Genomic DNA, 26,048 nt, shown 5'->3' with positions numbered 1-26,048 from the left:
GCACCGTGGGATGCACACCTGGACCCTTTGCCTGGTGCTTCCCACTCCGGGAACCAGTACCACCCCCGGGCCACCATGCATGCCACCAGCTGGTGCCCAGCACCACAGCAAGTGAAGGGCTTTCCTGTTGAAGCCAGTCCTTAAATTCTGGAAAGGGCGACCGTCCCTTCAACTCATGGACACTAAGGCAAGATGTGACTACCAGGAGCGCGAAGGACATGGAGCCATGACACCAAAACACGTTTCCAGTAAACAGCACTGGGAAAACCAGAGATTTACAAATTTCCTGACAAAGGATTCAAAACAACTGTTTTCATAGAAGCTCACTGAGCTACGAGAGAACGCAGATAGACAGCTCAACAAAACCAGGAAAGCAATTCATGAACAGAACAAGGGGCTTAATGGAGACAGAAATCATTAAACAGAACCAAACAGAAATTCGGGAGCTGGAGAATACAATGACTGTGATGAAAAAACACAACAGAGAGCTTCACCAGCAGACCTGCTTGAGCAGGAATTTCTCTTTCTAGAGAAATCTGTGAATTCAAAGACAAGTCACTTGGAACTATCCAGGGGAGAAAAAAGGAAAAAAGGATGGACAGGAGAGGGATTTATGGGACAAGGTTAAAGGACTGATGGACACATTATGGGGAGCCCAGGAGAGCAAAGGCAGAACAAGAGGCAGAAAGCTTATTTAAAGAAACAGCAATAAAAAAGCTTCCTGAACCTGGAGAAGGAAACAGACACAGACTCAGGAAGCAAAGGATCTGAAGCGGGTTGAGCAGCACGAGGTCTATGCCAGGACATGCGGTGATTCCATGGCGAAGGTCGTAGACAGACAGAGACTTCTAAAGGCAGCAAGAGGCAAGGGACTCATCCTGGATAAGGGACGCCCGTGAGGTCCCCACCGGGTTTTTCAGCAGAAACCTTGCAGGCCTCAAAGCACCAAGGAAAGAAAAAGGCCGCTCTTTGCAAATGAAGGTGAGAGGGTGTCTCCCAGGCAGACAAAGCTGAGGGATCACATACTCAAGACCAGCCTCGCGATGCGTGTACACACACACCATGGAGTCGTGTTCACCTTTATGAAAAAGGGGGTCCTGCGTCTGCGACAATGTGGACGGGCCTGGAGGACACAGAAACCCAACGTGCTCATGGAATCTACAGGAGTGCTGGGTGATGATGCAAATTCGCTGAAAACAAATCAAATGGGCTGTGGAGACGATGCCCCCGGGTGTGTTGGAAGCACAGCAGATCCTCTGGGGTGACAGTGCGTTCTTACTAGATTCACGTCCGGCGGTGCTTAGCCAGAGGCACCTGCACTCTGAAAGGACTCATCGTCGCCCACTGAGGGCCTTTATCCCCGTGAAAGGGACTGTGTTTTCACGTCCTGCCCCTGCGGGTGGATGAAGGGTCCTCAGAGGCGGTGGAGGGACAAAGAGCCCTTGTTGCCGTTGCGGTCCACGTTCCCAGGCGTCCTCTGGGCAGAGCGGACACTTGGGAGCTGCTCCGGGGACCACAGGCCCAGGGTCCCCAAAGCCTGGCGGCCGTCTCAGGGGTTGAGGTGAGCCTTCAGGGCCTCAGGGGTAGGGTGGGGGGAGGCTGCATGGCGGTCAGTGTCTGCCCCAGCCTGGCCTGGCCACCCAGCTGCTTGGCCACCAGGCTGGTGTCCAGTCTCCACAGGGCACCCAGCTCTGCCTGGGACTGGCGGCCTTCCTGACTCCACATGTGGACACTGAACCTGGCCTTTGCCTCACTCCTCAGGCACAGACTGGACCCTGGCGCCCCAGGGTCGGGAGCTGCTCCACGTGGGGCCTCGGGCCTCACCCATCCATAACTTCTGCTGAAGACATGGGGCCCGGGGTGGATCCTCGCCTGGGGACAGTCAGCTGACACGCAGAGGCCTGAGGGTTGCTCCCCTCACCGGTGCCCCCGCCACACTCAGCAAGAATCAGGACCCACAACAGGAAGTCAGTCCCACGTGGTTCCAGGCGGGTCCCCGGATGCCCCACCCCCTTAACCTTGCATGGATGCAGCATCCCTGGGTCCTGCCCTCAGCCTCCTCGTCAAGGTCACTGTCCCCAGGACACTCAGCTGGGCTGGGTGTTGAGCCCAGAGCACAGGGTCCACGCTTACCCTGATCCTTAACCACGCTCTGCTTCCCCATCCACACCACACCACACCACACCCATCCATCCATCCTTCTGTCCTGAGATTCCCAGCCTGTCCCAGAGGGAATCTCAACTAAACTAAGAGAACCTAGAGCACCAGGGCTTGCACTTGTGGGAACAGAGCAGACAAAAAAACGTCTGCCCAGAGAGAAGTGGAAAGCAATTTGTAAATTACATTTCCAGCAACCATCACTTTACTGCAAAGCCTACTTATCCCCTGGTTAGACAGAGTGCTGGGCTCTGAGGCCAGGCTGGGTTCTTCCTTCTCTGTGAAGACATCTGGGATCATGACACACAGACCGAGCTGGGAGTTTTCTTTTTCCTGATACGACGAGGCGGGTGTTTGCCGGGGCCGTGTTGTACCTGGGGCAGGTGAGGGGCCTGTGTCCCCTCATGGGGTGGTGGCTGTACCGCAGGGTGAAACTCTGTCCCTCCCCTGGACATTGTGCGTCTGGGGGAAGTGACCCTGGTCCTCCATTTGAAGTCTCAGCCCATTCCTGGCAAGTCTGCGACCGGGGGCCCAGGTCAAGGACTGAGAGTGGAGGTGTGTGTACCATGGCTGCAGCCCGTTCTCCATGTGAGGGTCCTTGTTAGGGGATGATGCTGGCATGAGAACCATCCAGAATTTTCCTCAATAACTTGGGGGGAGAAAAAACCCACAGCCTTCGGGAGCAGGTATGTTGCTAAGAAACCAACATTTTTTGACTGAAAAGTTGAACCTTTTTAGAAGAGTCTGTGTCTCATCCACAGAGAGAGAGAGAGACAGACAGACAGAGAACAAGAAGAGATTTCTAAGCAGCCTGACTTTTCCTGGGATTGGTTTTCCTTCCTTCCCCTCTGTCTTTCTTTTTGTGCACATTTAAAGACCTGCTGATAGGTTTTGGAGAGCAATCTGCCTTTGTTGTGAGCATCTTGGATTTTCCCTTTGCGTTCTAAGGGCACTCCCTGGGAAGGCTTGGAGATGCCACAGAGACTATTATGCCAGTGGAGGTCTGTCCAGTTTCTGATAAAACCAGAACTAATTTATTTTTTGTTTATCCTCCGCTGCCTTTGACAAAGCTTCCTCTGGAGATGCATATCTTCATTCTCAGCTCCTTGGGTTTGTCATCTTTTTGCGCTTTGTTTTGCAACTGACAAGGGGAAAAAAATCTGACACCAACCTTGGAAGACGGTAATGCATTCGAGACTTTGTTTTCATCACGGATCTGATAAAAATCTTGCCTAAAACCATGTCCAACCTTTTCAGCAGGAAGTCCAGATGGCCTTGTAGCTTGGATAACAGACTGCAGTCGCCGACGCTTCGCGGATTGTCGGTGGGACAATGTCTTTCTTGAAACATAAATGCAAAACAGAAGACAGCATCTGGGATCCAGGCAGGGCTGGCTGGAGGGGCTGGCGGTCATCGGGGAAGGGAGAGCAAACAAAGGAGAGATGTGAGATCCCATGGAAGATGGGCTTCTGCGAAGAAGGCTCCATCAGGTGGGACAGGTGGGGGAGGTGGCTGAAGTCGGCTGCACAAAGGCTGGGTGATTGACATGAGGGAGAACTGAACTTCCCTTCTGCTGCAGGTGAGCTGATAAGATTGGCCTGTGTGTCAGCGCTGTGTGCCGCGGGAGGTCTCATTTCCGAGGCCATTGGAGGCCGCCGTGCGGACACGTATCGTCTGCTGAGTATGGGGCTGGAGGCCCAGGGAGAACGGAGTTGCCCTGGCAGGCGGGAGGGCGGTCTCCCCATTTCCCTCTCCTCCAGACGAGTGACAATCCCCCTGAACTTGGTGGCTGCAGCTGGCAGATCCTGAGTGGATGATGTGTTTATGATCCCGCTGACAAGGCCTTCGGCTCTGGAAACGTGTGTGTGGGCCTGACTTCCATTCGGCAGCTGCAGAAATGGACCCAGAGCAGGTGGCAGACTCCTCAATGACCCCCTCGATGCTGCCAGGCCCAGGGAAGCTTTCCTATAGCCGTTGCACCTTTACACTGAAGTCACACCACCCCGTCCGGTGGTGACACCATGGGATCAAGCCTTCTTTTTCTCTTCCAACTTCAGAGCTGTGTGGACCCTCTGATGCATCCAGCCAGCCTGCTTCCTCCCTCCATGGGGCATCTCCTCCACCACATGCCATAGTTAACTAGCTCCACCCCACCCACTGCTGTGTGTGCACCCCCCCGTGACGTGGTCACCACCTCATCCGCCTGCTAGCTTCTCCTGGGAGATTTAACAGCACCAGGACAAGGACACCCAGGGTGAGGACAGATTTAACAGCACCCAGGGCAGGTCCCAGGGCAGGTGCCAGGGCAGGTCCCAGCTGCACCAGCAGGACGCCTGGGGTGAGGACAGGAGGCAGGCGTGTGAGCTCACATTCTCCTCCAGTGGGAACATCGCCAGTGTCATTGTTGTGTGTGTCCATCTCCTCTCAGCTGTTCACGGAGAATGTTCCACTTCCAGTGTCCTGGGAAGGCCCAGCACAAGGCCCTTCTGTTTGGGGTCAAATTGAACATCTAGGACAGAGCCTGGCATTGCCACACTCACTGGTGGATGACTGGGGGCCAAGGGCCTGGATGTGACCCAGGAAGGAGAAAAGTCAGAACAGTGAAAAACCGAAATGTTACACAGTCTTGGAAAGCCCACGAGGGAGTTTGGAGCAGGAAGCTTGGTGGGGATGGCGTGCCATTTGGACACCAGTCAAAAGCGAGGAAATGAATTGGTTTGTACTTTTTGGCCTCTTAAAGCAACTTAGGAAAAGCTAAGATGGGGACAATGTGAGAAGTCACAATGCAGATAGAGAGGAAGAGGACCCTGAGTAGGGTGGACATAGTGGTCTGGTCATTGGAATGCCATGTACCTTTTTTTCTAGACCTGCTAATGATGGGACTGCTTCTGTGCCTAGAATTCTGGTTTATTCAGAGACCACAAAAGATGTGAAGGGGCTCGTTAAGAATTTTTGGTCTTTAGAGTTACCTAACTAAACTGTGGAACAGTGATAAATGGTTTTCTTTTGTTATTTCAAAATATTCTTCAGAGAAATAATCTCTACTGTCATCTAACATGGGAGAACTACAGCATCTTTAAAACTTGAGTATTTACATGTGGAAACAACCCCAGTGTCCATTGACAGAGGAATGGATGAAGAAGCTGTTGTACATATACATGATGGACTATTACTCAGCCATAAAAATAATGGAATAATGCCATTTGCAAAAACATTGATGGATTTGGAGGGCGCTATGCTCAGTGAAATAAACCAGAGAAAGATGAATACTGTATAATATCACTTACATGTGGAATAATCCAAAAAATATAGCAAACTAGTGAATAAAGCAAAAAAGGCAGACCCACAGACACAGAGAAAACACTAGTGGTTACCATGGGGAGAGGGAAGCGGGGAAAATGTTTATTACGGGATTATATGAAATCCAATGTGTGAAACTTCTATAAAATTGTAAATCATTACAGAATTAAAAAAAGCCCCTGGTTCCGGTGTCCAAAGCACAGAGGACAGAGCACCGGGGGGTGAGCCCATTCCTGTGGAGACGCTGTGAGGGCTCTCAGGCACGTCCCCTGTAGGATGGGGCCTCCCCAGGTGCACAGACCACAGACCCCGAGTCGTGTCACAGACACAAGGCCAAGGTGCGGGGCTCTTTATCTACTTGTGTTAAAATCAAACCCCAGAGCTATTCAACCTCTGAATGTCGCAGATATGGATGACACCGAGCAGCCAAGCGATGCTGTCAGCTCCGGCCACTGACAGAGGGGGACAGCTCTCCACATGGCGCGAGTCTCAGGTCAGCAGACCTGTGACGGAGGAAGCTTACACGTGTCATGAAGGCAGCAGCTCTAGACAGTAGGACACCTGTGTCTAATGTGGACTCATTAGGACAGAAGCCCAATGCAGATATGGGCAGGCCCAGCTTTTCTCGCTGTCTGTCTCTCTTTCTCCTCAGGGTTCATTAGTTAGGCTGATTAAATAGTAGGGTGACTAATTAGAATCTACAGTGAATATCAGGCAGTACTAAGAAATCATTATAGAATTCCTTGTAGTTTATTTCCTGTCGTTGAATTTTGTGCGGCTGGCTCTGGTCTAATCCTGTCATGTAATTCATTTTTAAAAAAAACAGACCTTATTTTTCAGAGCAGTTTTGGGTTCACAGCAAAATCGAGGGGAAGGTATGGAGATTTTTTGTGTACTTGCCACCCTCCGCCACGCACAGACTCCCCCACCATCAACATCCCCCAAAGATGGTGCACTTGTCATTTTCTTTTTTTGACCAACCCGTGCGGCTTGTGGGATCTCATCAGTTCCCCAAGCAGGGGTTGAACTCCCACTCCCTGCAGTGGAAGCTCGGAGTCTCAATGACTGGACCCCCAGGGAAGTCCCACAATACCCGCCTTTAAGCCTGCAAAGACCAGGGGAAGCGTGGACATGGCCCCCCCAACCACAAGTCATGCAGTTGGGCTTCCCACACTGGGGGACATCGCAGGGGTCCCCACATCAGAGTGTGATGGACACCCTCACCTTTGGGATCATGGCATCTCCCCTGCCAGGTTATCAAGTTTGTGATAACTCATGGACCTACGCAGACATGTCATTGTCACCAGAGTACACAGTTTACATCAGACTTCTCTTCTGGTCTGTACCTTCTATGTGTTTGGACAAATGTGTAACGACAAGGGTCCTTCATTTCTGTGTTTGCGCAGAGTAGTTTCACTGCCCTAAAATCCTGTGTGCGCCCCCACCTCACCCATCACCTGCTTCCTGGTAACCATGGCAACCACTCGTCTTTTACTGTCTCCATAGTTCTGCCTCTTCCAGATGTCACAGAGCTGGAGTCATACAGTCTGCAGCCTCTCATGCTTGGCTCATCTCACTTAGTGACATGCATTTAAGTTTTCTTCCTGCCTTCGCATGGCTGATGGCTCGTTTCTCTTTGCTCAGGGTGATGTTCCGTTGTCTGGATGTAGCAGTTTATTCATCTACCACCTACTGAAGGGTGTCTTGTTTGCTTCCCAGTTTCAACAGTTGTGAATAAACTGCTATAAACAGGTTTTTTTTTTTTTTTTGGTGGATATAAGTGTTCAACTCCTTTATGGAAATACCAAAGGAATTGGGTCACATGGTAACAGCATGTTTAGTTTGTAAGAAACCACCAAGCTGTCGTCCATGGTGACTGCTCCATCTTGCGTCCCACCAGCAAGTCCACATCCCCCATCTATTTGCCGAGAAGTGATGGGACCAGATACCATGATCTTAGTTTTCTCAATGTTGAGTTTTAAGCCAACTTTTCCACTCTCCTCTTTTACCTTCATCAAGAGTTTCTTTAGTTCTTCTTCACTTTCTGCCATAAGTGTGGTGTCATTCTGCATATCTGAGGTTATTGATATTTCTTCCAGCAGTCTTGATTCCAGCTTGTGCTTCATCCAGCCCAGCGTTTCTCATGATGTACTCTGCATATAAGTTAAATAAGTAGGGTGACAATATACAGCCTTGACATACTCCTTTCCCAATCTGGAATCAGTCTGTTGTTCCATGACCAGTTCTAACTGTATAGAGATTAAAATTTTCTCTGCTTCAAAAACCCTTCATCATAATAAAAAAAAAAGGGAGGGGGGAGAAAAGATATACGTAGCCAATGACGATGAATTAGCACAATCTCCAACGAAATGATCATGAACCTAGTAGCTGCATTGATAAGAACTCACTGCAAAGGTGTCTCTTGCGTCTGATGGGCTGACAGCTGGCGTTTTTCCTTTTATGGGGGCTGGCGACTGTGCACACCTGCTTCCCTTCTGTCTTGGGCCTGAGTGTTCTCAACTTGTGTCATTGGTTCCTGTCACACCCTGCCTCTTGGGGACTAGAGGATAAATACCACCAGTTGGTATGGTTCAATTCCTGGCTGGTAGACAGAACCATCTTGTCTTATCCTTCACCAATGCAAATTATTTCCTTTGGATGTATTCCCAGGGTGGAATCCTCACGTGGATGTGCGTGAATGTCTCTGAGATTACTGACCGTGGGCACCTCATCCTTGGTGGGTGCCAGGCCCATGTAGGCTCCCTGTCCACACCCACTCCACAGAGAACAGAGCAGGTCTCTCTTAATAAGTAAACATCAAAATGGGGCTCCCTGGAGAGCTGAATTTAAGAGAGAGAAGGTTTGATTTATCTGAATAAATAAATCTGCCAGATGGAAGGGCAAGCGCCTGCGTGTCCCCATGACATCACACAGGTGTCACTTTGGTGTGAGCTGGCTTTTCCATGAGGCCAGTCTTGGAACCCTGGCCTGGGCTGACCTTAGTGAAGGCAGAATGCCCTCCCTCAAGTGGAGAAGAATGACCGGTCCAGGTTCAACTGGTAGTTCTTAGTTAAGAACTGTAGCAACTCAGACACCATCAGGATTCTAAGTGCAGGATAATGCGTCTTGGGGGCAGGTGTGTGGATGTAACTGAGTCCGAGAACTGTGGGGACCTGCACCCAGAGTCCCAGGAACTGTGAAAAGTGGATACCACTTGTGTGGACATGGAGATAAGCCCTTGGGGCTGTAAGTTTGCTTCCATGGGGTGGGGTCGGGGGCCCTGGGGGTCTGTGCGGGTCACGGTGGATGCCAGCAACCCCAATGAGAAAGGACTCGTCAGTTTCGGAGGACAGTTCCAGGCCATGGTCTGTTAGGGAATCCGTGGACCCCCTGCCCCCTCTGGGCCCTTTCAGTAGCTGGGGCATCACGAGAGCGAGGCCTGCAATCCACATGCTCATGGAACAAACCACGCAGGGCTTGGCCCCTCACCCCCACACCAGCCAGTGCTCTCCCTGTTTTGTTGTTGAACAGTTCAAACCATGTCACAGGTTTCAGCATTGCTGTTATCATGCTTTTTTGTAGATCTTCCCAGAGCAGGGCCCAGTCCCCTGATGGTCTGTAACACGGGGAGATATCCTGTCACCTCCCAGCAGTGTGTGTGTGAAACCCACCCCAGGAGCTCCGCACTGAAACTCTACCTTCACTTTGTTCATTAAGAGACAGCCCCAGGGCAGGGGCTGCAGAGGGCTTCATGACCCACAGGGCTCGGCCGGTTCTCAGATTCAGCATGAAGTTCATACTTGCAGGTGTGCAGCCACTGGCAGCTTTGTAGAGAAAGGGTTTAGCAAAATGCCACAATATTGCATTTCAGCATGACAGAGAGCCCTTGGCAGCCACCTCGCATTCTGAGCCTACTGCCAGTTGTGATGTAAAAGCTGTCAGACTAATTCTAAATGGAAATCCAGGCGTTCACAACAATGAAAGTGGGAATAAAATAATAAGAAAAACTTCTGCTATTAAATCTGTTCCAGTGATCCTTAAAAGTTTAAATAATTAAATCTATTAAAATGTATTATGTGTTCAAAATATTTCAGACTGGAAACTGAATGCACTGACATTTCCAGTGTTGGAGCCACTGTCTACCTAGTGAGGGGGCTTGGCTCCAGGCAGCAGGATTGTCTGCAAAGGCCTGCATGCTGACCGCACTGCCCTCTGTCCTTGTCTCAGCCACAGTCCTTCCAGCCATGGCTCCTGCCCCATCAGCTCCTGCCTGACTCCCTGCTCCGCACACTCGTGGGGATGCACAGTTCCGGTGCACGGCACCCTGGCACTGCAGTGACTGCCCCAGAGCGCTGCCTCTTGGCCCCTTTGAGACCCACACATGGCAGCTTGAAGCAGAGAGCCTCCCAGCCACACGGTGGCCCCGATGCTGGGTGTACCAGGGCAGCCAAGCACGGGGAGTGGGGCACGACCAGGTTCAGAAGACCCAGGATGGTGACCTGTGACTGGGGCCTTAGGACTCATCCTAGGGAGTGCTTTCCAGGACTGAAGGGGCAGGGTCGGTGTCCAGTGTCCCCCTGGAAGGGCACTTCCTTATGTGGTATTTCCGGACAAGTAGGGGCTTACTGGATGGTCACTGAGCCTCATCCTGGTTTTCTTGTGTCTGCAGCCAGGAGGGACACAGGCGGGTCCACTCAGCCACGCGCTTACGCGGTTTCCAGTCAGCCAAATGCTCACTTGGTTTCTGGTCAGGTGTGGACAGACGTCAGCAGACTGGAGCACGTGTATGGGGATGGCCTCCCGAGGGCGGGCGGTCCACCAGCATGGCCTTGCAGATGCTGTGTTGGAACCCAAGGATGTCCAGACTTTCTGATTATAATGAGGACGCCTGAAGTTGTTTTGGATATTCACTCCCCATATGCATTTTAATTCATTTCCAGATGACATAAACCATTCTATTCATTCTACTTGTACACAAATACACAAATTAAAAAACAGTGAGATACGTTCTACAGACGGGGGACAGATGGGAACTTCCTCAGCCTGACAAAGGAGCCTCTACCAAAACCCACAGCTCATGTCAGACCCACTTGCTTTCAGAGGCGCATCTTATAACTCAGCAAGAAAGACCCAAGGGAGACAGTTCAAGGGTCTGGATAGGCATTTCTCCAGAGAAGATGCACCGGCATGCAGCACATTGAAAGGCACTCAGTATCGTCAGTCATCAGAGCAATGCAAGTCCACACTCCTGTGAGACGCGATTTCCACCTACTGGGGTGGCTGAAACAAAGACGATGCACTTGTGGAGACATCAGAGCCTCATATGTTGCTAGTGGGATTGCAAAACAATGCAGTCAGTTTGAAAAGAGTTTGGAAGTTTCTCAAAATGTTAAATACATTTTGAAACAGCAGTTCCACAGTGAGGTATCTACCCAAGAGGAATGAAAAATATGTCCACATAGACGTGTGCGCCCAAATGTGCACAGCAGCAATATTCATAGTAGCCAAAGTGGAACAACCCAAAAGCTGAATGGACTAACACATGGATAAATGTGAAGTGAAAGTTGCTCAGTTATGTCTGACTCTTTGTGACCCCATGGACTACGCGGTCTGTGGAATTCTCCAGGCCAGAATACTAGAGTGGGTAGCCCTTCCCTTCTCCAGGGGATTTCCCAACCCAGGGATCAAACCCAGGTCTCCCACATTGCAGGCAGATTCTTTACCAGCTGAGCCACAAGGGAAGCCCAAGAATACTGGAGTGGGTAACCTATCCCTTCTCCAGCGGATATTCCTGACCCAGGAATCGAACGGGGGTCTCTTGCATTGCAGGTGGGTTTTTTTTACCAACTGAGCTATCAGGGAAGCCCACATAGATAAGTTATTATCTTACACAGATAAATAAAACTAGGTAAATCCATAAAAATGGAGTATCATTTGGCATAAAAATAAATGAAATACATCGTAGAATGTGATGGACCTGGAAAACATTATGCTCTGTGAAAGATGCCGGACAATGTCACATATTATATGATTCCATTTACATGAAACACCCAGAATAGGTGAATCCTGAGAGAGAGAAAGTGGGTGAGTGGTGGCCGGGCCTGGGGGAGGGGAAAGTACTGGTGGGCTTTAAGAATGAAATGTCCTAAGATTAGACATAATGGTGGCTGCAGAACTCTGGAAATATGCCACAAACACTTTAAAAGGAAGAATTTTATGCTACCTGATTTATATCTCAATAAAATTGTTATAAACTACTGAGATTAAAATAAAAAATTTTGAAACTTCTAGGTTCTCAACCATCTACACCTTCCACACTTTGGGACTTTAGTACACTCTTAATCAATATGCTAATCAATATGGACCCACAGACGCATCCACTCAGAGTTCCTTAGAAAGCTTCTAGGGGTTTTTCTGGAATCTCCTTTCCAGGAGACATGGTGGTTGCCATTTGGGCTGTTTGCTTCCAGAAAAGCTGATCTCGTCAACATCAGGACACTATATACAATGTGGATCCATTAGACTCAGAATGTCATTTACCGATTTCTCCACTTAAACACATGTAAACATGAAGATCAGGGACCCTGACAGTTAAAATCCCAAATCTGCAGAGGGAAGCCTGGAAATGCTTTTAACCATTGGTGTTATTTTGGTGTCTAATAGATGTCAAATATTCCAACCGAGAATGGTGTATTTTTGATGGTTTGACATAGAATTTAAAGGACCCTAGGACAGTGCAGGTGCTTGCCTGTTGAAGGCAGGGGATTCATGCCATTGAGGACCACAGCCTTCCACCCACCCCACCTCCTCTTTTATATGTCTTTGTGATTTTGGTTCTGTGATGTTATCTGTTCAATTCAGAAACAACTAACTGGTTACTTTAGTGAATTTGGACAGGACAAATCAATTTATTTGAGAAAGAATCCCAGATTTTCAAACAATTTGTTTCGTTAACTTATGGACTAAAAGTCATTGATTTGATTCATAGTTACTGTTTCCCTCTCCTAGATTCTAGGTTTTCCACCCTGTTCCCTGTCTCCTGCCTGTCCTTAGAAGAAGGTAAGAAATTGCCTGCATAGCCAACGCTTAGACACTTCTGCTGGCAGCAGCACAGGCCCCTCATCCTGGCCGCAAGCGAGCATCTCGTAGCTAAGGCCCAAGCTCTGAGGGAAGTGCTGGCCCGTCTCTCACCCACCGCCACCTCACCTGACATGCCTGGCCCAGCCAAGCGCACTCAGTTTTTGCTCTTGCTACGTGGTTTTGGTGACTTTGGTGCTGTAATTGTTCCTTTTTACATGACACTCCACCAATCAGACTTTGCCTTGTGTTGCCAAAGGGACTGTCTCCCTGTGTGTACCAGACACCTGGATTTGCCCCCACTGAGCCCTGTGCCTTGGGACCCTGACCTTCCCAGCCTCCAAGGGCAGAGGTAGTGGACATGGGGCCCGCAGGCACGCAGAGAGCATCGCGGGCGAATGAGAGTCAGACCTGGATACCGAGTCCTGGATCCACGTCCTGGCCGCCATGTTGACTCCACCACTGTGTGCGGTGGACTAGCTCAGAGTCCTGAGAGTGACTGTGGTCTCAGGAGGTGACTGTCTTCACATCTGTGCTTTTTCTTATTCTGCCAACACTTAACACTTGTAAACAGGCAGAACACTTGTGTTGAACAGAGAAAACTTCTCAGGAAAACAAAGACAAAGCACAGAGGACAGAGTTTGGGGCTGGGGAAAGGCAGCACACGGGTCACCATGTGTAGGCGGGGAAGACCCCCCCCCCCCCCAGACGAGGGGGGCGGGGCTGCGCGGTCTGCACTAGATGGTGGAGACGAGAGACAGCGGTCAGAGGCCAGCTGTCCCCACTGTCTGTCCCTCTGTGTGTCCACTGTCTGTCCCCCTGTCTGCCTCCACTGTCTGTCCCCCATCTGTCTCCCTTGTCTGTCCTCTGTCTGTCCCTCTATCTGTCCCCTTTGTCTGCACCACTGCTCTATCACGCTTGAACTGCAGTGATCACCCATTGGAAGGGGCATAAAGGCAGCCAAACTGAACCCCAAATCCGCCCCCTCCTGCCTCTGCTGCCCGCCTGGTAAAACAGGAAACTGGACCCAAGCAGCCCAGTGGTCCTTCTGTAAGTGTGAATAACCCTCATAACAGATGTGCTTATCACTCAGGTTCTGGAACAAGAGGTAACAAGTAGACAGAGTATAGCAGGAGTTACCTCCACACCAGCTTCATCTCTGAACATTTTGTATCTTGTTCTCATTTACACCCTTCCCCAATGTTAATTATAAAGTTTTAGCAGGACTAAGAATCATTTGGAGTACTTGTGAAAAATGCAACCCAAGATATTCTGATTTGGTGATTTCAGAGTAAAGGCCAGGTTCTGCTCTTAAAGATGGTGCCCAGGCAAACCTTACACAGGAGACATTGGGCCACAACTTGGAAAACACTCAAGGGTCAGAGCTTCCTCTTATACACTTCTGTGTGTTCCCAGCACCTGGCACATTGCCTGGGGCAGAGTGCTGCCCCTTAAATATGTGTAGGATGATGGATGGATGGATGGATGGATGGATGGATACATGGAAACCAATGTCTTTGCCAGTAGGCCTGCTATTGGCAAGCCATCGGTGAGACTATGAACAAACCTTGACAGTCATTTATGCCTTTTCTAAACCTTAAGAAATATTTTGATATGACTTAAATAAGAATATATCAGTTTCTGCCTAAACAGGAAGAACTCTGTCACTTTTCTCGGATTTCAAAAGTCATCGAAGCAAAATTTGCAGCCCTGTTTTCTCACTGTTTCTGCAACTAGCTCTTTGCCCAGCTCTTCTTATTTGGCACAAGCAACTCAGACGTTTTTGCATCACAATAAACTGCCTGCCATGTGGGTCTCAACATTGGGTTGCTGTGGTTAATATGATCATTCATAGCATGTTTCCATATGTCTTCATTACAAATGAAAACATAATTAACTCTTATTCAAAAAGAATTTGGTTGTGAAATCCAGTGATTTCTAGATGTGTCCCCCATTTTCAGAAACTCCAACGCACAATCATTCAAATTCATGGGATGCATAAATGCAGCACCAGTTCATTTCAGAACTACTGTCTGCAGGCCTGGAACATCCCCTGAGGGGGCTCCCAGACCATGGGACTCTGTGACGCATTTAAAATGTCACTCCCTTTAGTAATCAGACACACCCCAACGGAATACTGCAGTGTCTCCATTAAGGCGATTACTTCGTTATCGTGATGATTTTCCTGTCCGTCTCTCATGCTCACTGTGACTTAATGAATTTTATCATGTTTACATTTGTTTGTTCAGGTTTTCTGTACTTGTTGCCTATTTAATACTCTGAGCAGTTGAAGGACATTAAGGACATTAAGCAGTTTAACGGTATTAAGCAGTGCCTTTCACCGGATGCCTTCAGATTTCTCACACATCATGTGAACCCCCAAATGTTCATAAAGTCAGAGTTCTTGCTTTAGAAAGGCAGATAATTCTGTATTATGATCCATGGGTACCGCATGGCTGTGGGAGGAAAATGAAGGGCTTGAGGGTTCCTGGAATATTTCTTCTTGTTATAAAGTAAGAACGACCTTTGCAACTCCGTTTAGGCTCAGCTGCTTGTGAATTATGACGTGTTCCTCTCAGAGAGACACTTCCTGCAGCCCACTCGCCCTCAGAAGACCACAGAAGTTCTCTGCAGAAAAAATTACCCTTTCTTAGTCCTCAGAGGGTAGCCCATGTCAGGCAGAGTTTTATTATTGTCCTTAGTCCAGGGAAGAATTACTTTCTGGAAGTTTCAGCTCATTACTTCTGGTCTTCATCAGCTGTTCTCGGGGGCCGTGGCCTTTACTGCACACGGCAGCCCCTCCCCACTCTGCTGGGCTCCCCCTGACCACGGAGACAGAGCAGTTGGCCTGACAGCAGAGCCAGACTCAGGAGACCCCAGAGCTGGGCTATTTCAGAATGAATTCCAAGAGATTTATCCCTTTTTATTTAAAGACATGTTTTGTCAGTTTTACATGTAACCAAAAGTTATATGTAACTTTTTTTGAATCAGGCTCAACTGCCCAATTGAATCAGGCCCAACTGGCCACCCAAAATGTTGTCTATAATGATGTGGAATTTTTTCTTTGGGTGAATTTCCCATTTTGGGTGGCTGCCCCCCTGGCCATGGCTCCTATGATGAGAGCGGGCGATAGTACAGGCCTCTGGGAGGCTCCCTCATGTTTCTCAGAGTGGACGAAGCGGTGGGGCCAATGGTTTTTAGGCTGGAAGGAGACAACTTTCCTTGCTCTCTTGTCCCAGCCATTAGTCCTGGGGAGTGGTGGGCAGATGCTGTTTGTAGGGCTTGGAGGCTGGGATCTGCCAGCTGCCCACCTGGCCATTCACGTCAGTCTGGATTCATCTCTAGTCACCAGCAGTTTCTGTGGTTCCATAGTCTGAATTCAAAGCATCATTCTCTCCTGAGACTCTTTTCAATTCTTAGTTAGATGGCTCATGGCTTTGCTGTCTGTCGGAGTCTCTCTTTCCTGGCTGACCACTCCCCGCCCGCCCCCCCCACCCCAATAGCCTGTCTGCAGGGTCACATGCAGCCCACAGCAGCTTTTCCCTGAAGCCAACTCTCTGCCTGGAGAAAAGTGGATGAGATCCAGTCTGCCGCAGGGTTGACACTGGCACAGCCACACCTCTGCTGGGCTGACTCAGGGAAGCAGGTGGGGGCCTTGTTGTTGGGCCCCCTTCCTCCGAGAGAAGTCAGAGCCTCTGTCCATCCCTGTCCTGCTTTGTGTAATTGCCCACATGGCCTAGGGCTGTATTCCTGCTTGCCTCCCAACTGCTTTGATTACGAAAGACAAACACCACCAAACACAGTTCAAATACCAACCAGCCCCGGGTAAAGGGGGTTTGTGCCACAATTGTCCAGTCAACACGTCCATTTAGAAGGAGGGCTTTCTACGGGCACAGGTGTCCTGGTCACTCAGAAGAGGGATGGAGTGTCCATCGACGACACGTCCCTGCTCTCCTGAGTGCACTCGCTGAGTTGAGGAAGGGTCCCTAACCCCGAGCACAGGGGTGGGGCGCCACTGGCTTCTGACGAGAATGGTGTTAGTTTGCTTCTTGCTCGAGGACCGTCACCTGAGACAACAGGGTGTTACGGCCAAGCAGAAAGGGAGCGGGAACTCTGCGGAGCATGGCTGCCCCACAGTCCATTCCTGGGGGCAGGGCAGAGGCAAATGGCCACTGGGCAGCTGCCCTCCGTCGTGTGCAGGCCCCCAGCTCCGTGAAGGAGGTGCTTTCTCCCCGGAGATGCTCCTCTTCCCCTCCTATGGCTCTTTGAATGCGGGCTTCCTCCCAGTTGCTGTGTTTTATCTGCTGTCGGTCCCCTTCACTGTGACAATGTATCCCCAAGGAAGAGGGGGCCCAGTTCTCCCCACAAAGCCTGTCATCTACACAGCCAAGGGCAGGCTCTGTGCTGACAAAGGTGATCTTCTTGTGAGGGAGTCGGCTTGCTCTCCTGCTCTGTCACCTGGGAGCCCCCTTTCTGCTGCTGGCCCTCCTGCTCTGGCCCACTCTGTGTCCTGTGTCACTCCCACTATGACAGGCCACGTGCTGCCCCATTATTTAGGTGGATCTGTTTCCTCAACAGATCTGTAAAAGTGTTGGGAACTAGGGGAAGGCAGCCTGGAGCTTGACGGAGGGTCTCTGCCCTCCGCTGTCCTGTGACCCTCCTCCCAGCTTCACTAGCCAGACTTTGGTGGGAGAATTTCATTTTCCTGCCCCTCAGGCCTGCATCTGCACAATGGGAACATGAGTGGTGCCCCCTCCATGGTTCTGTGAGGCTCAGATGTGCTATTATATGTAAAGTGTGTACAGCAACATGTGACACAGTCAATGTCTGATACATATCAGCCCCTCATATCACTATGGGCCATCCCGGCATTGCCAGTGTCAGTCATGGCTGTGGAATCATGAGCGATTTACAGCTTGGTAAAGCTTGGTTTACAGTCTCTGCTTAATTGATCAACACTCATGTTAATCATATTTGAAGACACCAAACACTGTATGGGGAACATACAGGTTTAAAGACACATTTATCTCTTCCAACTTCCATTGTATCAAACTTTTTGTAGTAGAAATTCAGATGCTGGGGCTATTATATAAATGTAGATGGTACATTACATCCATCATGCTTAAGTGTACAAGTGTACATTGTATTGTACAGTTATATTGTATATACATTATATAGGTTGTGTTGTACAAATTATATTTTGTAGATACTGTATGTACAGGTTGTATCATGTAAATTAAATTGTGTACACATTGAGTATACAGTTGTAAAAATTATATCACATAAATTATATTGTGTATACATTGTATCATATAAGTTATATTGTATGTGCATTGTACAAATTGTATCATAAAAATTATATTGGGTATACTTTGTACAGATTGTATCATATAAATTATATTGTGTACACATTGAGTGTACATTGTACAAAAATATATAAATTATATTTTGTATACATTGTACAGATTGTATAATGTAAGCTATATTGTATATACAATGTGTGTACCTTGTACAAACTGTATTATATAAATTACACTATATATACATTGTGTATACATTGTATAGATTGTATAAGTTATATTGTGTAGAGACTGTGGTACATTGTACAGATTGTATCATATAAGTTAAATTGTGTATACATTGTGTGTACACTTTACAAATTGTCTCATATAAATTATATTGTGTACGCATTGTATATACATTATATAGATTGTATAATTAAATTCTATTGTGCAGATAGTGTGTGTACATTGTACAGGCTCTATCATATAAGTTACATTGTGTACACATTGTGTGTACACTGTGTCAATGCACAAGTGTATTGTTAGCATCTACAGAGCCTTCAGCAGCCTCACTGCAGGGGTTTTTGGAGACAGGGGCCAGGGTACGTGTGTGACAGCAGCCAGGGGACCTGTCACTCCTCTCTGGTCATCAGTGCTTCTACTGAGGAGATGAGGATGTGGGGAAGGCCAGCGCTGGCTAGACAGGCAGGAGGATAGAAGGCTGCTCTTTCCTCCTCAAGGACCACAAGAGGGTGTCTGTGGCCACAGATCACAGATGGAGCCATGGAGTTGAATGCAAGGAGGCTCCCTGGACAATCATTGCCTCGCCTCGGGGAGAATGGCCATGGCCAAGCATGAAACACTGAAAGGGAGATGGATGGGCTGCTGGGACCAAGGGCCCCTGTGGACCCGGCAGTGGACATGTTGCCAGGTCAGAGCCAGCTGGAGCATTTGGGGGAGTGAGGCCACTGGGGCTCAGGAGGGGGGTCTCACGGGGTCCCACTGCTTTTTTGGGGTGTCCTCAGGGGAAAACACCATGGATGGTGTTAAGCCATCTCAAAGCTGAGCGGGTGTGATTTCTACCCTTTGTAATTCAGGCCCATTTGAAATCTGAGGACCTGCTCCTGCTGATCTGTCGAGGTGACACTAGTGACTATTCCGTGTTTAGGGCAGAGGTCAGCAGGGATGTGAAACCAGACAACCTGTGAGGTGGCCAGGCAGCAGGGGAGGGGCTCTGTTGTGTCCCCAAGTGCGGCTGTTCAGGTCGAGGTGCAGTCAGCCCCGGGTCCAATTCCATAGCCTAGGCATGTGCGGGAGCTCGAATCCAAATTTGTGGTAAAGGGCTGACCTCTGGAGGCATTTTTATTTCCATGATGTTACAAGTCCCTTGGTTCCCCCTCCCAGCAGACAGCTGTGCCAGCAGGGAGCAGAGAAGGTGCTCTGGGCACCTGACCAATGGCCAGGTCTGGCCGGGGCCATCCGCTCCCTGGGAGGACCTGCAAAGGGCTTGATCAGCATGCAGCCTTGGTAGCTGGTTTCAAAGGCACACCCTCCCACCCTTGGGGAGAAAGTGTGCTGCTTGCTTTGACTGAATTTTTCAGACACTGTTAGTACCACCGCAGGCTGACATAGAAATTTAAAAAAAGAAAGAAAAACAAACAAAAAAGGACATCACTGAGGGCGAAAGACTTCGGAGCAAGACAAGCCCGTGGTTTTCACACGAGGGGCCGTGTGTCACCATCTCCCTTCCCCTCCCCACCAGCATCACCGTAACTTTCAATCACTTTCTTCTCCATCACTTGACTGATGCTCTTCTGTTTCCAGAGAGTAGAAGCACTGAGAGACAAGGCTTTCTGGCAGAATTTAATGCTGTTGTGAATCCCAGTCTTCTCATGCCAGGGGTGAGGAGTAAGACCACAGAGGCACAGGTCTTGTGATTTTTACCTTTTTCTTTTTTAACAATGATGTTCCAGCTAACGAGCATTTATTTTCTGTCATGGTCTTGTTATTGCGTTCACACTTCTTGTGAACCTAGAGGAAATCTGGGCTTCAGGCCGGCCCTCCACCTCCCCCTGGTCTCCGTGGGCACCTCATCAGTCGTGTTTGCACAGTGACCACTCACTCAGGCCTGCGCCGGACGGTAGAGAATTTAATAAAGTTGTGTTCTCGTCACTCTGGCAAAGAGACCTGAAGTCAGATCTCATGAAATTGGGGCTGGTTCTGAGACACCCCTTGTGTTGAGGAGGTGGTGGAAATCCAACATATCTGTGATTTTAATCTGCATTGAGAATGTTATTCTTCAGAACTGCTTCAGACTCAAGGCCAAAACCAGCCTAAATGACTATCTTTACTGCTGGACAGGGGCGCTCAGCCTGGAGGGACAGATGCCTCACTTGCCCAAGGAGGGTGGTGTCTGGGCGCTGAGGCAGGGGTCCCTGGGGGTGGATCCCTGGGGTCTGAGCTGAGGGGTTCCTGGGGGGCTGTGTTGCTCAGAGTTGTCCTCAGGATGGGCAGAACCTCTGACCCACCAAGCCAGCCCCACTGAGATCTGCTCTGGGCTAAGGCTGAACAACCCAGGGCAGGTCCTGACCCGCCTGCATGGCATCAGCACCACAGACTCCTGGTCCTGGGCTTCCCGCAGCCAGAAGTCCCACACTGCTGACTGACCGTATTGGCGGGCCTGGTGGGCGAGCCAATGAACAAGACCCCAGGTGTCCTGTGCACTGAGCCTGCCCCCAGAGCAGAGAGCACCAAATCCTGAGTTAGATACCGCACAGCCAGAGGCCGGGTCTCTCCAGGGTGAACGCTGTCCCTCCAGCCACCTGCCCCGGACTCGGGCAGGGGCCTCACAGACCTTCCTGGGGGTGTGCACAGCAGGAACGGGGGCATGGCTCCTGACACAGGTGCTGGCGGCGTGGTCACACGGGTGACAGGTCATGACCCTGGTGACCAGGCCTGGTGTGAGTGGAAAGGGTGCATTGCAGACAGCATAGACACCTGGGCAGAGGAGGCAGAGGAGCTGCGTCTATAGGGACGCTGGAGTCTCTGAATCTAGACCACGTCCAAAGTGGGGTCTGGACTTAATAAGGCCCCGGAGGTTGCCTGGTGCTTAAAGGGGAGCGAGCAACACGCTCCAGGACAGCCCGGGGTGATGGATGGACCACAGCCTCCTACTGCTCTGCACCCTCTGTCATCCGGGCGGGTGTTAGCCGACTGTCAGTGAAGAATTATTTAGCGGCGGCAGCTTTCACTGATGTGCTGCATTCTGGGGTCAAACGACTGTTACAAAGCAGCAGTGCAGCCCGGTTCCCACGTCTCGAGAGCGCAGGGTTGACAACGTGAAAGGAAAGGCGTCACGGTGGGCTCACCGACATCCTTCAGTCCTCACGCAGGGGTGTGTGTGTGTGTGTGGGCTTGTGTGCACAGCAGAGTTGGAGGAAGGGCTCTGCTCACTAAATAGCATCAGGCAGAGGAGGGAGGCCTTCTTGGGCAGCCCGGGTCACCTGGCCTGAGAGGGGCTGAGGGGCTTCCTTGGAAGGTATTGGGGGGGTCAGAGCTATAGGCGAGGTGGAGACGCCAGGCAGAGGAGAGGGGGAGAGACAGGTGGGGGCATCAGGAAGGGACAGCAGGGCCACCACGCTCCGGGCCAGGACCCATGTCAACGCCAAACACTCGCCTCTATCTGCACTGTGTGTCATCTGAGGCTATGTGGGAGGCAAGACATGGGGAGATAATGGGCCAACCCCTCCAATTTGCTCCTAGAATGTGCAGTAAACATTTGAAAATTAATGAAGGAATTGGGGGCAGAGGTAGCAGGAGAAACAGCTGCCCCCGGGGTTCCCCATTCAGCAGTTTCTGCCCTTCATGAGGCTGAGTTGTAGGGACCAGACCGATACCCGCTGGGCCCGTCCATTGTCTGTGCTTGCCAGAGTCAGAGAACTGCTCATTGGATGGATGAGAGGATGGACAGATGGACAAACGGGTAGAGGGATGGACAGACGGACGGATGCTGGCTCCTGGCTGTGATTTGACATGAAGGCTCCGTCCTAGTGCATTTGTTTCGTTCACTGTCCAGAACCCCTCCAGCACCCCGAGTCCATCCCTAGTGGACACATGACCTCATGAGGCAAACAGTGGATTCTATGTGAGGTGCCGTGAGATGAGGACGCCCTGGTCTGAGCAGAGATTTACAAGTGCTGAGCTCTGACTAGGGACCCTGTGCAGACTGAGGGCCTTTAACTGCAAAACCTTCTCCCCCTTGATGAGGGAGTGGATGAGGGGGACCTCTTGTGTCACCTCAGAGGGGACAATGCTCATAGATGAGCAGAAGGAGGAGGAGGCAGGAGAACAGGTCCCAACACAAGGACGGTGCACAGGGCCCCCTGTGCAGGGCTGAGCTCCATGAGGTGCTCGCGTGTTGTGGGCGACAAGCCCCCGAGGCAGTGCGGGGCAGGTCCCCCCAAGCTCCTTGCCCACCCAGCCCTCTATTCCAGCAGAACGCCAGCCCCAGAGTCAGAGACACAGCCCAGACCTGCGCCAAACACGCCAACTGCACAGAATATACCAATCTGCACCGAACACACTGATGGGCACCAAACAAACCAATGGGCACCGAACACGCCAGCTGGCACTGAACACGCTGACAGACACTGAGCATCCTGACCTGCACCCAACACGCCTGTGGGCATGGAACATGCCAATGACGGGCACTGAACACGCTGGTGGGCACTGAGCATGCTGACCTGCACCCAACACACCGGCGGGCACCGAACATGCCAATGACGGGCACTGAATATGCCAGCGGGCACCGAACACGCCAATGACAGGCACCGAACACGCCAACGGGCACTGAACATGCCGGCGGGCACTGAACATTCTGACCTGCACCGAACACGCTGATGGGCACTGAACATGTCAGTGGGCACTGAACACGCTGGCGGGCACTGAACACGCTGACCTGCACTGAACATGCTGACAGGCCCTGAGCACGCCGATGGGCACCGAATACACCAATGGGCACTGAACACACCGGTGGGTACCGAACACGCTGGTGGGCACTGAACATGCTAGTGATGGGCACTGAACACACCAGTGGGCACCAAACATGCCGGCGGGCACCCAACACACTGGCGGGCACTGAACATGCTGACCTGCACCAAACATGCTGACGGGCACTGAACACGCCAGTGGGCATTGAACATGCTGACCTGCACTGAACACGCTGATGGGCACTGAACACGCTGACCTGCACTGAACACGCTGATGGGCACTGAGCATGCTGGCAGGCACCGAACATGCTGGCAGGCACTGAACATGCCAATGACAGGCACTGAACACACTAGTGGGCACCGAACATGCCGGTGGGCACCAAACATGCCAATGACAGGCACTGAGGGGCCGTCCTGCCATGCCACCCTCTTGGGGGCAGGGAGCCCTCCCCCCGCTGCCCTGTCCCTTGTGGCCAGCATCACTGTTGCCAAGACAGCTGGCTGCCCAGCTTTCCATCACCTCTGCGGTCCCTCAGCATTCTTTCCCTTCCCACATTTGCTTTCAGGCTCTCTCTCCCCAAATCTGAGCTCAGCTCCTGCACTGAGGCAGGAGGGGCAGCACCTGCTTGTCTGGGAGGCACAGGGCACCCCCCCACACATGGGGATGGAGCAGGGGGACTGCCCACTGCCCCCGCCCCGCTCTGCCCCTTGGCAGCCACCCGAGGGCTCTCACCTGGGGCAGGAGGTGACTTCTACTCCTGCAGGGGACGTGGCCGGGCAGCCGGATGTCGAAGAGGGCCTGCAGGGCGGCCTGGGCGGCCTGGCCCTTGGCCAGCTTCTTGCTTCGTCCTGAGCCCTCGAACGTCCTCCCGTCCACGCTGACGGCCATGACGAAGCTCTGGGCGTGCCGCTTCTCTGGCTCTGAGAGGCACACGTAGCGCAGGCCAGAGCGCAGCTCGTTCAACAGCACCACTGGGTTCCCAGTGCTTGGGGCCGTGGGTCCCCCCAGGCCCAGGTCCAGCGGGCGGCCCAGGAGCCGGCCCCTCCGGCAGGCTGTGGACAGGCACTCGGGGGCAGGGGGCCGCCAGCCCGGGAAGCCCTCGCTGGGTGCTGCAGGCTCGAACCGCTGGAACAGGGCGTCGGGGAAGTCGGCCTGGTCGGAGGTGAAGTCAGGGGCCATGCCACTGGGGGCTGGGGGAGCCTGGCCCGTGTTGGGGAGCTGCACGAAGGAGCGGAGGGCCAGCTCGGCTGCCCGCATCTTGGCCTTCTTTTTGGTGGGCCCAGTGCCCTCAAAGGTGAGCCCGTTGACGTCCACGGCCACGGCGAAGATGGGCGCATGCACCGGGCCGGTCTGCGACACCATGCGAAACTGCAGGCCTGGCCGCAGCTCGTGCAGCTGCACCAGTGCATTCTTGGGTGCCACGGACCATGAGAGCCGCCGCCACAGCAGCCTCAGGGGACACAGGTGTCCGCCATTGCCCTCCTCCAGCGGCCGCTTCCTCTTCAGGCCGGGCGCGCCCCCTCGGGCCCTGTTCCCGGCTGGCGGCGGCCTGGCCTCCAGGTTGCTCACATTGCGGTTCTCCTTGACGTCAGCACTGCTGGTACCTGGAGGGGAGACAGACCGTGTGACCCAGGGCTGTGGGGACCGTGGGCCCCGCCTCTGACGACCCCCTCAGCACCTGGGCCAAGGGGTGGGAATAACCCTCAGTTTCCCAAACTGGAGGTAAAGATGGAGGGAGTAACAGCTCAACCCCAGGAGCCCACAGCAAGTGCCCAGAAACTCTCTGGGAGCTCTCCATGTTCTTACTGATCTCCCAGATGTGAGATGGGGTAGGCAGTGTGTGTGATCAAAGTGGCTGGTGATCAGGCCGCCCTCTGAGCCTCTCAGGAGAATGTTTATCTTGGAGGAACCACCCGGCAGGCCCAGCTCGCCCTCCTCCTGGCCTGAGATCGTGTCCACACTCTCTGGTCATCATCCCAGGTCTGTCAGCCTCAAAGTTTAAAGTGAGTCAGGCAGATCCAAGCATGGAGGAAGACCCCACCTATGCTGATCGGTAATTAAAAGCTGATAGAAGTGCAGTCTCCCAGGCCATCCTGATACATGCTCTGGGGGTGATGCCACTCATGGTTTCTGCAGACAGGCAGATTAGGGGTTCAACTCCCCCCAGCACAGCCTCCCAAGTAGTCTGCACGAAGTCAGGGAAGCTGCAGGGCAGGGCAGTGGTCACTCTGTGGCTCCGGGTCAAGCAGGTGAGAGGTCAAAGTCCCCCAAAACTATGGTGAGTGTGTGTGACCTTGGGCAGCCCCTCCGCCTGCCTCAACTCCATTTTCTTAAGATGGAAACTGGGTTTGGCAGCTCTTGCCTCTGGGGTTATTGTGAGGTTGAGCTGAGGGACATGTGTAAAGAACAAGACCCCTGACACAGAGCAGAGTCAGGTGCAGTTCTGAAAACAGCAGGTAAGGGGAGGCAGACACTTATATGCCTGTCCAGGCCAACTCCCCTGCCTATTTCAGGAGCTGGGTTTCTCAATGAATTTCCTAGAAATTCCAGGACCCCCAGAAAAGAGGGCTGGAGTGCTCCCGCCCCCAGAGAGCCTGGTCCTGTGCCAGTTCTGAGACCAGACCTGGGGACCCCCACGATGCACCCCTAGACACACCTGTTGCTCCTTGGTCACCTACCCAAGAGCCTCAGTGACCATCAGCGCACCACCTGCTCCCACAAGCACATGCCTGACTCTGGCTGCAAAGGTCAGACCTGTCAGATAACACTGAAATGCAAGAAGTGTTCTGGTTGTGTGGACCGTCTCACCCTCCACACTTTCCTGCCACAAGCGAGAGGGGTGCCCTGCCCGACACACACACCCAACTCTTCCTCCCCTCACGGCCATCTGCTCTGATCTTCTCGGTGGGTGCGCTGTCCAGATCTACACCCTCCCTGCCCCTTGCTCTGGTGTCTCTTCAGTCTCACAAGCCAAATGCAGTTTCAACAGCAGGCACCCGTCCAGCTCTTTCCTTGTTAAATAACTGGACATACTGTTCAAAGAGGCTGTGTTCACTTTCCTTTCTCTTTTTGGTTTGGAGGGAAAAGCAAAGAAAAGAGAGGAGGGGTGGTCCAAGAGAACTAGTATCTTTTCTTGCAACGCCTGGAGTTCTCAGTCACATGGTCACTGCCAGGATTTCCTACCACTGTGGGGGTTGGGGGATGGGATCCCAGTTGGGGGTGGGTGGGGCCCCGGCTCTGGGG

General features: G+C 51.7%; 1 protein-coding gene and 1 pseudogene across 4 annotated transcripts in view; both read right to left on the bottom strand.

Annotated features, from left to right (window-relative positions):
- Positions 1-26,048, bottom strand: part of ADARB2 (adenosine deaminase RNA specific B2 (inactive)) — a 217,963-nt gene that overhangs the window by 25,607 nt on the left and 166,308 nt on the right. For all 4 annotated transcript variants that reach the window (XM_043480468.1, XM_043480469.1, XM_043480466.1 and 1 more), the window contains exon 3: positions 23,538-24,409. In XM_043480468.1, coding sequence (XP_043336403.1) covers positions 23,538-24,409 — 872 coding nt within the window. The remainder of the gene's footprint in view (positions 1-23,537; positions 24,410-26,048) is intronic.
- LOC122449064 lies at positions 6,573-6,718 on the bottom strand (annotated as a pseudogene).

This window comes from Cervus canadensis, chromosome 10, assembly GCF_019320065.1.
Source record: "Cervus canadensis isolate Bull #8, Minnesota chromosome 10, ASM1932006v1, whole genome shotgun sequence".
Classification (NCBI taxonomy): domain Eukaryota; kingdom Metazoa; phylum Chordata; class Mammalia; order Artiodactyla; family Cervidae; genus Cervus; species Cervus canadensis.
This window is presented reverse-complemented; position numbering and strand designations above follow the sequence as displayed.